The 12,121-nt window shown below is 42.9% G+C and overlaps 1 protein-coding gene across 25 annotated transcripts in view; it reads right to left on the reverse strand.

Annotated features, from left to right (window-relative positions):
* LOC146809181 (uncharacterized) overlaps nucleotides 1-12,121 on the reverse strand; it is a 1,126,689-nt gene that overhangs the window by 204,300 nt on the left and 910,268 nt on the right. For all 25 annotated transcript variants that reach the window (XR_014966360.1, XR_014966358.1, XR_014966357.1 and 22 more), the window contains one exon: nucleotides 3,222-3,257. Coding sequence is in view for 18 of the 25 variants with exons in the window: in XM_085615993.1 (XP_085472119.1) it covers nucleotides 3,222-3,257 (36 nt within the window). In the remaining 7 variants the exon portion in view is untranslated. The remainder of the gene's footprint in view (nucleotides 1-3,221; nucleotides 3,258-12,121) is intronic.

The raw sequence follows: 12,121 nt of genomic DNA on the forward strand, positions 1-12,121 counted from the left end.
GCATTACAAGAATGGTGAAGAAGATAAAAAATTCAACCATTATGACATGATTGTGTGATTATATGAAAATGCATATATGAATACTACTAACCTAATCCTACCTACACTATCAAGAACATAGTGAAAGTACCCTCTCCCAAATCTCTAGTGACAACCAAACCCCCATACCTGTGTATGATGTATCAGGCGGCCAGTATGGTGTAGAGTATGCCGCCGTCCTTTGCAGGATAGCGATGTGTATTTTTTGACTCAGAGCTGTCTCCAGCCGGACATCTAAAAGCAAGAGTATCGCGCTCAATGTTCCAAACCTTTGACGGAGTCTACTAAGTCTTACTTAATAAAGTGCCTACTAAGAAATGTGCTATCTTTGAACCATCTCTAAGTATACTCTTATGTATGTGCAAAGAATGTGGAAAGTTACCATTTGAAAGAGCTGTCAAGTTTAAACATGTAACTAGAATGCCGATTTTGTACTCAGGAACAGTGGGTTCTTTAGGGTTAGGTACACTGGTTACTCCCTGCCCAATCAGCACTTTGAACCTCTAGGCCAGCAACCTGCAACAGGCAGGCTATTCTTAGCTCCTCAGCACTGCGGTGTCTTGGAGCAAGTTCATCCTACAGCACATCATCTTGTCTTCCTGAATGTGTCAAAAAGGATACGTTAAAGGGCAAAATAATCAAACATTGGGGATCTGGCCCCAGCCAAGCCTAAGAAAATCCTTAGGCTTTGCACTGCTGGATTTTCGACAGATTTGTTTTATTTACCCATTAACTAAAACCCAAAATCATAATCCCCTTTCGCAGCCATATAAAGCACGATACATTCTTCCAACTCTCAGTGACCCTCCAGATTCAGACTATTGCACCACAATGAAAATGTCCTCTACTCTCCAACAGCGGGGCCAGTAGTCTGTATGAATATTTAAGAATTAAATTATACATATAGCAGTCTTTATACAACTCATCCTTTAATATGTGACCACTGCTGACAAAAAGAGGCAATCTTTTTCAGAGTTTGGGATCGACAATCTTATTTGGGGGTACCTAGGTAATGGTTTGTGTGCTCCTCCAAAAGCGGATTAATTTTTTGTGACTTTACGGTGTTTATACGGATGTCCTCAGACTGACTTTTGCTACATAATGAATTAGCACAAACTGACTGTACTCAGGGTTGTACAAAGCTATTCTTTGAGCAGAGTATTATATTAGAGGTCAGTGAATTGCTCAGGTGCTCTTTTGTGATTGCTGAAAACCAGGTCTGTTGTTAAAGCCTGGCCTTTACTGGGAATGTGTAAAACTCACAATATTCTGTTTTTGTTTCTAAATAACAGTGATTACCTGTTTTGTAGGCTAGTGCTATTAAATCTATTGGGTCCTATGTAAGCACAGTGCAGTCACAAGCATGGGTGCAAATTGCACACTGACTTTTTGTAACCTGTGTGTTATTTTCAATTCGACCTATGTACTAATAGGTTGCAATGCAAAATACTGATTTACAGAGCATCACAAAAAAACCTCTCTAATAAAAATTATTTAAGCAGATTTTTTATTACAACCTCCTGTGAATGACTATGGATGCAGGAATGGTGTCCAGCAAAGGACAGGTGCTGCTTTAAAAATAGATTGCACATTTCGGAAGACACCAGAGGAGCATGCAGTGGTCACCTGGAATTCTGTTCGATCTCCCTGAGACTATCCAATATGATTCCCAAAGGGGAAGCTGTCCCAACCAGACAGCTTCCCCTTTGTGAATCAGACACCATCCAACCGGACAGCTTCCCCTTTGTGAATCAGACACCATCCAACCAGACAGCTTCCCATTTGTGAATCAGACACCATCCAATCGGACTTACCCATTGTGAAACAGACACCATCCACCCGGACAACTTTCCCATTGTGAATCAGACACAGTCCAACCGGACAGCTTCCCCTTTGTGAATCAGTGGTGCACATACATGCATATATACATATATATACATATTTCAGGGGTGCATCATGGTGGCCTTTTGGCCCCCTTGCACCCTTGAAATTGCATGCACAATTTGCGAGTACCTATTGGGTGCTCAAAATGTAATGGCCTTAGGGGTGAATCAAATACGAAAAAATTATTTGAGAGAAGTCTATAAACGCATATATTTAACTGTATGTGGTCCACAGTTGCATAAAAAATGATATCCACATGCCAACGTGGGACAAATGAATAAGGACAATCCATTCTCCTGTCATGTCAAAAGATCTAAGTACCTGTAGTAAACTCATACAGTATTATACATACTCCGTAGGTTTGATCTATAAAGCAAGCATTTGTAGGACATCACCCCCAGCAGTCAAGCTCATGTCTATAGACAAAATAATGACTCATTAAAATCAGTATTAACTTCACATTCTAGGCCAAATAACTTACCAAAATGTAGGCGGTGTCAAATCAAAAGTAGCAATACCTCCATCACTTGTAGGAGAAATTAGGTTGTTAGCTGACTGGGGTGTTAAGCATGAGTGGGTGGAACTCGTGGAGATTCACGCAGTGGAATTCCGTAGGGGTACCGCAAAATTCTGCAGAGATCCGTGAGCAGTGGCGCTTCGGTAAGCCTAATAACTATTGGGTACTCACAAATTGCGCATGCAATTCCCATCTATTCCTATGGGCCTCTGGGCCCATAAAAATGAATGGGAAGCCATTCCTTATTTGCGACTCACAATTTGCGAGTCGCAAATAAGGAATGTGTAGGAATCGCCCAAACAAATCTGAAACCTAATTACTTTGCATTTTGCGAGTCTATAATAGCGAATCGGTAAAATTTGCTATTATAAACTCGCAAAATCTAATTTTGATGCATCTGGCCCTTTATCAAATCAAAGAATTTAAATAAATGTGTTCAAATAAATCCTTAACGGATCAGTTATGTTTATATTGTATAAATGAAACACATTAAGTATGTATAGTTACTTTATAGCAGTTACTACAGTTGCAGAAACACATTTGGAAATGCTGCATGTTTACAGATAGTCCTGGAAAGAATTTTCACCCCAACCTCAATCGCAAAGCTGCATTATTTTTTTTAATTGCCCAAACAAGTTGATTTAAAGAACATGGTAAGAATGTAATTACTTTTCAGGGATAAAAAATGTCCTCATCAAAAAAAACCAACATTTGGTTTTAAAGATTACGTGTAAATTCTATCAGGCTCGAACATAAGTTTCATTCAAATTCAACTACTTACCTGGAGGAGCAGTACTGGATTCAGGACAAGGATAACCTGTATATGAGAAAACATTTTATTTTACTAAATTATTTTGTAATGAGAACTACTCGTACATAATATCTTCATTACCACTGCAGCCTTTTTATTAATGGTACTAGACAATAAGTATATCATATTATCCACCTTCAATTCTTTCTTTAGCTTTCCTTTGCTCCCCTTTTTTGGATGGGGTGGCGAATGAGGCTACTGGGTGAATTAGCTGCACAATGGCACTTTAGATAATAGTTTGTGTTGGTTGTGGGTCTAGACATGTAGAGACCACATGTGAACCTCCATGCAAAAGAAAAATGAAATGATAATACCGTAATATTCAATAGAAAAGTCAGTAATTAACTACTACAAGAGTAGGGAGTGAAGCATGTATTTTGTAAGTATGTGGAATGGGGCCAATCATAAAGGCATTTCAAAGTATTGAAAGTACTAGTACAACAGTACTGCTTCCTGTACAAACAAATGCTATTCACAAACCCTTGTCCAGAGCTTTCAATGTCGACCTCTCCTATCTCCTCAGTGTGGGCATCTGTATGGACCTCTGTTTTAGAAGTAAATGTGCGAGGCGTGAGGGTGATTGGTGGGTAAAACTTTCCTACTAAATAGGAGACTTTTAGTGAATTTCAAGGAGGGGTTTAGGGAAGGATGTTCAAATAAAAATACACACCCACAAATGGCAGGCAATGAAAATTCTGAAAATGACAAAGACAAAGGTTACACAATGCCTTCTACAGTAGTGCTACTGAAAAAGCTAGCTCAAATCTACTCCACACCTTAATAAAGAACAAAAAATATCAGAAACTCAGAGTATGGGCTCAGATGCTGTTTTGTTACACTAACTATCAACGGTCGCTCTATACCATGTTTACATGTAGCTTGTATGTCTGTTATAGGTTATGAAAGTGTATGGCAAGTCAAATCAAAATGTAAAGTCATCAAAATATAAAGGCCTTAGTGCTGAATCAAATAGGAAAAAAATTATTTGAGGGTAGAAGTTTATAAACATGTATATTTAAATGTATGTTGTCCACAGTTGCACAAAAATGAAATCCACATGCCAACATGGGACAAATGAATAATGACAAACCATTCTCCTGTCATGTCAAAAAATCTAAGTAAAATCTAACCTCATACAGTTTTATACATACTCCATAGGTTTGATCTATAAAGAAAGTTTTTGTAGGACATCAACCCCAGCAGACAAGCTCATGTCTATAGACAAAATAGTGATTCATTAAAATCAGTATTAACTTCACATTCTAGGCCAAAGAAATTACCAAAATGTAGGCAGGTTCAAAAACTATGACCAGCGGTGTCAAATCAACAGTGGCAATACTTCCATCACTTGTAGGAGAAATTAGGTTGTTAGCTGAGTGGGGTGTTAACCATGAGTGGGCGGAACTCATGGAGTTTCACTCAGTGGAATTCCGTAGGGGGTACCACGAAATTCTGCCGAGATCCGTGAGCAGTGGAGCTTCGGTAAGCCACAATTCTCCCACTGATTTTTAGCACCGGGAGCTTGACTGGTGCTGTAAAATCAGCACAAACATCACCACACGGCGTGCCAGAGGATGTTGCTTCTTTCTGTTCTCGAGTGGATTTTCTATTCGAGCAGCAGTTTTCTCAATGCAAGCAGCAGCTTTCACAACCTTCTCGACCTGCCAAGACTGTCAGTGTTGACATATCTATCTGAGAGCCAGTTGAGCACTTAATTTAGGACAATTTGGGCTCAGCCACACATGCAATTTCCCCGCAAGCCGAACCACGCTTGTCTTAGCCATGCAAATGCCTTAAAAATGCATATGCATGGTTAAGACACAGCACAGGCTAGATACCGAGCGGATGGGCAGGTGAGGAAGACAAGAAGAGGAAGGACGATCGGGAATCGGGAGAGGATACAGTGAGGAACGTGAGGCTGGGGCTGGGGCAGGGTCTTGAGGGGGTAGGTTTTTGGGATGGAGTAGGTTTTTGGACTCAGGAGGGGGAGTTGGGATGTTTGTAGGGCAGGGAGCAGTTTTAGAGCTCAGGACAGGGGGCTGTGTCAGGGTACTTAGAAGGTGTAGGGGTACAGTTTGTAATGCTCAGGGCGAGGAGCTGGGGTTAGATTCAATTTTAGAGTGGGGGGACAGTGTTCAGGGCAAAGTGAGGAGCAGGGGAAAAGGGACAATTTACAGGGCAGGAGGAATCTTTAGGCCTCAGGGCAGGAGGGCTGGGGTCGAGGTAGATTTTGGGGTGTGGGGTTCATTTTTAGGGCTGAGGGCAGGGGGGAAAGGGACAGTTTATAGGGATGGAGCAGTTTTAGACCTCAGGGTGGGGGGCCGGTTCGGGGTACATTAGAGATGTAGGAGACAGTTTTTAGGGCTCAGGGTGGGGAGGCTGGTGTCAGGGTAGTTTTGGGGGTGTGGGATTCATTTTTAGAGCTCAGGGCTGGGGGAAAAGGGACAGATTACAGGGCAAGGGTCAGGGGTATGATCTTTAGCACGCATGTCCTTTTACCCATCATGTCTTTACCACAAAATTGCATGGTAAAGGCGTGCGTGGTAAAGGTATGCTTTGTACTATCATACAACCACTTTATTTTCCAGCTCTCCAACTTAACATTGGCGAGCTATGTGCGAGAAAAAACTTCATTGGCGGTTGGAGTTTTTCTGGAACTTCGCGCTCCTAGCGGAGCCTGGAGTGGGCAAAAAGTCTGCACTCAGCTGGATGAGCGGAGTTTACCGCCCACTTCTAGTGTTAACCCTGCTCAAGCAACAGTCATAATCCGTGTCAGGCTGAACCACAAAATCACTAAATTAGCTTGTCCATAACCTTTTGGTAGCTTAGCAGAAAAGCAGTCACGCTTAACTTAGAGGCAATGTGTAAATATTTATGCAGCACACAAACAGAAATAAAGTAAAAACACAACACAAGAAAAATCCCACATCAATTTATAAAAATAGAGTAGATGTTATTAAATTATTTGACACGAAAGCAACAAAAATCCTTAGTATAACCAGAGTTTTAAACTTCAAGGTAAAATCTAATGCCTAGAATATCAAAGCACCAGCTGTGGACATCTATCCTTGCTAGACTGGGTCAAAGTTGAAGAATATTGCCAACCCTGATGGATTGCGTATTGGATACAAAGAGTGGATTGGGCCTGGTTGGTGCTTAGAAGAAATTTTAAAGAAAATGTTCTGTGAAGGCTGCAGGCCTTACCCCAATGAGGAGGGAGCGCCATTGTAGGGCAGCTCCTGCCGACACCGCAGTAAAGATTTCTTCATCTGGACTTAGTGAATTTTTTGGACTTTGAAAATCTCCAGCGGGGTGAGGCTGGAGGCTGTAGCCGATGAGAGTTAGACGAGGCCAAGTACCCCTTTGGCAAAGGAGAGCTAAACAGGATTAGCTGCTGCAGAGAAAACATAGCAGGTGCTGCCCCAAAGTCAGGCCAACAGGTGATGCACCTTTGGGGGATAGACGAGCAGGTTGGTGCCAGCCTCCTCTTGCTTTTCAGAGTAGTATTTAGTCAAAAAGATTCTAAATCCCAAGTTTTGGACTTTGACTATCTGGGCACCTTTAGCATGACTACAAAAGGGTTAAGGAAATGAGGGCAACCACTTGGCTAGGTCCAGGTGCGGGTTCAAGTTGGTTGGAGCATTTCTGTCCCTGTGGCTCTGATCAGGAGGCCAGCCAACTAGCCCTTTGAGTCACTCTAGTAGTCTTGGGTTCAGCAGTAGAACAGAGCTCAAACAGCAGGGCAGTCTTCTGAAGTACATTGCAGGCCACAGCAGCAAGCAGTCCTCAGAGTGCCTCCTTTGAAGTAGACGTTTCTAGAGAACTCCCTTTGAAGTGCTTGACATTTCCTGCTTCTCCTGCCTGGCTCCAAACTCACTGCATGAACAATGCAGGGGTAACAAGTCCTATGTGTGAAGGCAGAGCACAGCCTATTCAGTTGTAAGTGGAGCTGTGCCCAGCTCTGTCCCCCCATCCTGCCAGCTGATGGCTCATCTAGACATACTAATTCCCTTTATTGTGTGGCTGTTTGGAAGGAATATACAAAGTCCATCTGTCAGCTAAACCCAGTCATGTAATCCAGGAACAGGCTACAGACACCACATAGTTGAGGCAGAAACATGCCAAGGAGATCCTTTGAAATAATTTTGCAGAGTTCTTTGACAAAAAAATCAAAGACATTGACATCTCCCTTTCTTACAAAGTTGGCAACATAACTAAAGAGGTACCACCTTGCAAGGCACTACAGCCTTGGTCCTCTTTTTCCACGAGCTCTGAAGCAGATTTAATACGAACTCTGTCAAATGCAAAACCCTCCAACCATCTTTGCGACAGCATTCCAGGCTCTATCAGTACAGCCCTAGCCAATTTGCTGTTCCCATCTGGAAAACCCTGGTTAATTCATCGTTGTATTTTGGCTTGTTCCCAGACTGTCTAAAAAAGGGGCAGGTTTCTCCTCTACTGAAATAAATTCTCTGGACCCCAACAACTTCAACTTACACCCTGCCTCTCCTAGATGAGGTAAGTAAAAGTTGTGTAGCTTTCCAACTCTCATCCCATATCCAGGATAAAAACCTCCTTGACTACCCGGAATCCGGGTTCTGTCAGGGCCACGGCACTGAGATTGCAGGTCTGCAGATTGTGGACCACTCCTTCGCTATCATAGACATGGGCAACCCTGTCAAATTGAGCTCCTCAACCTCTCCACAGGGTTTTACACAGTCAACCACCAGGGGCTACTGGGCACTCTGAAGCTTCAAATTGATATTAATGGTGTTGTCCCTAACTGGTTCTGCTGTTAGCTAACTAACCACTCCCAAACTGTAAAAATTGAGAATACCATGTCAGCCTGCAAAAATAGGTCCCACAAGGTTCAATTCTCTCCCGAACCCTTTTTCCACCTCCACCTCTAACTCCTCTGCTCAATCCTCAGGAACTCAGGATTCCTCTTCCACCTACGCGCCAATGACACACAAATCTATTTAAGGGTCTCATGCCCAGAAAACTGGCCCAGTTATCCAACTCCCTGAATAGAATTCAAACTTGGATGGCTTACAACAACTTCTAACTAAACACAGCAAAAGCTGAATTACTTTGCATCTCTCCAGAGAAAGCTAACTTGCAGTTCTATGACTGGATGGATCTCTTCCCGAACATGGACAGACACCCCTCCATCATTCAGACTGCCAAATCACTGGGTTTCACCCTTGACAGATGTCTTAACCTCAAGAACCACATCTCCTCCATGGCTAAGAGTTCCCTTTTCCAGCTAAGCCTTCTTTGGGGAATCAAGAATCTCATCCCAGCAAACTACCCAAAATCTGATGTCCCTGTACTTGTGCTCTCCAGAATCAACTGCAAAATTACACTTCTTTCCGGTATTCCCAAAGTTCACCTATATCCTCACACAGTAGTCCTCAATGCGGCAGCCTGTTTCATGACAGGACACAAGAAATTCAACCACATTTCTCCCATTCTACGCTCCTTTCATTGGCTTCCCATAGAAGCAAGAGCTCAATTTTAAACTGTATGCAGCACTCAAAGCTCTTTATTTAAAGCTTTATTAGCTTTAAGAAGACGACACCTACGGGCTATCTTTATCACGTTAAAGATCCGCACTTGCCGGCAAGCAGTAATAAGCTGGCTAAGAGGCACTTCCTCCATCTTGGCATGTCGGGGAATTAAATTTATGACTAAGGTAACAAAACTGCTACAAGAAAGTCAACTGATAAATGGCTCCTAAGGTCTAGCACAAGGAATGGATCAAGGCAAGAAGTCCGTTGTGGCAGAAAGGACATTACTAAAACCTTGCAAACGAACTTAATAAGTCACTATATTGGATGAAACATGACCAGTGTTGTCTTTTTACTTAAAACAGAATATTTATTCTTTTACTGTTCTAAAATTCGAAATTTTATAGTTGTCTGAAGATTGTAACGATTTTTATTAATCAAACAATAAAATAAACTTGAAACTTGAAAAACACTCAAAGCTCTACACTCTTCTATACCCTTATACATCTCTGAGAAACCAAAAATATCAGGCACAGACAGAGATTCACAAAATGCTAACTTGTTCCTCCTCGAACCCCCCACTTTCAAGCATGAGCTGTACATGAGTCAATCCTTCTCTGGAAGCGCCACAAAATTATGGAACTCTCTCCCACAGAGCCTACAACTGACTATGTCAGGTCATCTTCAAAAAAGACCTCAAAGCTCTTCTTTTTGAACAACACTTGGCCTAACCCACTCCTACCCCCTCATACTCTTGCCAAGTACACACAAAACTCAACCAGCACAAATGATTGTTGTCCAGCACGTGATACTGTACCACCTGCTTGTCACTGCTATATCTTACAATAAATCCTCATGAAGCTCTCAACCTCATGGGCAGTGCAACCTGATATTCTCTCCATCTTTAATCTTACATGTATATTTACTATTTGTTACTGATATGTTCTGATTTTTAGAAAGCACTTGTTTTGTACCACCTTGCTTGTCACTGCTATGCTTTACAATGTATATGTGTGAAGCGCTCTACCTCATGGGGCAGATAGCCTGCTGTTATCTCCACCTTTTAATGTTACTTGTTTTTTTCATCTTTTCATTTTTTATTTTTTCTATTTGTTATTGGTACATGTGGTGTATTGTAAAATGCTCTGATGCCTACGAGCCATGCATGTGCTATATAAAATCGCAAAAATAAAATAATAAATAAATATAAAAGTTCTAAAGGTGGTATCGTCAAATTATAACTTCAAATCCAACTTTACCATTAAAGAGGATTTTTAATTAGAATCAGACACAAACACAAAAAGTTGTGTCCCCAATCAAAAGTTAGCACTTATTAAATGTAATAAGGCAACCCTATGTTATCCTATAGGAGAGGTAGCCCTCACAGTAATGAAAAACTAATTTAGGAGTTTCTCACTACCAGGATATACAATGCACCCTCCCCTATGGACTATCTAGGGCCTACCTTAGGGGGACTTATACACAATTAAAGGGAGTTAAAGTCTTGGCAAGGTGATTATATTTTCAAGTTCAAATGGCAGTTTGTAACTGCATTCAGGTTTCAATTGCAGACGTAGGACATGTTTTAAGAGGCTATTTCAGTGGGTGGCACAATAAGTATAGCAGACCCACTAGTAGCATTTAACCCCTTTGCTGCGGCGGGAATTCCACCGCAGCGCTGGGGGGGTTTGGGGGCAGCGCGGTGGCGCTGTGCTCATGACGGAGCCACTCCGTCATGAGCCATGGTTGAGCTGTGCTCATGACGGAGTGGTTCCGTCATGACTCCGCCCACTGCGCTAATCGCCCGCACAGGCGGAGAATTAGCGCCCCGTGTGGGCGGAGCGGCCGCCAACGGCCGCGGCATGACGGAACCACTCCGTCATGAGCACACAATGCGACCGTGGCTCATGACGGAGTGGTTCCGTCATGAGCAGGGGAGGGGTTAATTTACAGGCCTTGGATATATGGTATACCACTTAACTAGGGACGTATAAGTATATGTCAATCAGGTGGTAGCCAATGTTACCATGTTTTAGGTAGTGAGCACAAGCCCTTCTGCACTGGTTCGCAGGGGCAGCATGTACGGAGCCCGAGAGCCAACAAAAACAAATTCAACAACATAGGACGGTTGAAGACAAATGTTTGGGGGAAGACCACCCTAAGAAGACAAGTACTAACAACCTGCATCCCGATAATGTTAAAACCAGAGATTCAAGTGTCTGCCAAACTCTTATAGGAAAACTCTTGTTGCTTACTCTGCGCAAGCTTCATATGGTCTGACTCATTTAGAACAAGCAGTTTTACTACAGTGCCAATTTTACCACAGTATTAACTTGTATACCTCAAGGAAACATTTGGCTCAGGTGCCAGAATGGGCAGTCTGCTGGCAACTGAGCAGCATGTTCCCTGCCTCTACACAAAGGACTTGTCATCACTGCATTGTTCCTGCAGCCAGCTTGGAGCCAGGGTAGGGGAGTCAGGAAATTCCAAGCACTTTAAAGAAAAAACGCTAGAACATTCTCTCAGACTTCAAAGAAGGGACCTGGTTTAGACATAGGGCCCTCAGAGCCACTTTTTAGTTCAATTCTGGATCTGCTGCAGGACTCTCAGAGGACTGGCTGCTGTTGTGATCTGCTATGAACTCCGCAAGACTGCTTGCCATATCTGGAACGACTGCTGTTCTGTCTGGAGCGTGCCTTGAACCCTCAAAGGCAACCCTGCAGTTTGAGCACTGCTTCTTAACCTGTACCTTGGACTACCAGAGTAGTTTGCTAGAAGGGCTAATTTTCTGGCTTTCTGTCAGAGCCACAGAGACATAACCGGGTCCCACCATCTTCAACCCCCACCTAGACCCAGCTTGAGTGAGTCCTGAACCCCCAAGTGGTGTCCCACCAGTCCTAGGCCATTGCTTAGGGTGCTAAAGGAGCCCAGCTAGCCAAACTCTAAAACTGCTATGAGAAGCGTGGGAAGACAGAATCTTTGGGCTAAAGACTGCTATGAGAACCGAGAGAATACCTGGGCCAACCTGCTCATCTATCCGCTCAAGGTCCTCCTCCGGTCAGCCAGACTTCGCAGCTTCTCCAGCTACTTTCTTTGTCGCAACAGCAAATCCTGTTCAGAGGTCCTTCACCAAATGTGCATCCAGCCTCCTGGAAATATCTTCAGGCACTGACTCCTGCCTCAACCTGCTGAAGATTTTTGACTTCCAAAAAAGTCCAAACGTAGAAATCTGAACCGCGGCTCCCTGATGAGGATCCTCCTTCCTCATACATCGCCTGCTGTCTTGTCCCTCTGAACTTTAACTTTCTCAGAACTTTTTCTTCAAAGTTTCTTCTAGGTCCAAAGGAAAATGTTGATCTG

The sequence above is a fragment of the Triturus cristatus genome, chromosome 7 (assembly GCF_964204655.1).
Source record: "Triturus cristatus chromosome 7, aTriCri1.1, whole genome shotgun sequence".
Lineage (NCBI taxonomy): Eukaryota > Metazoa > Chordata > Amphibia > Caudata > Salamandridae > Triturus > Triturus cristatus.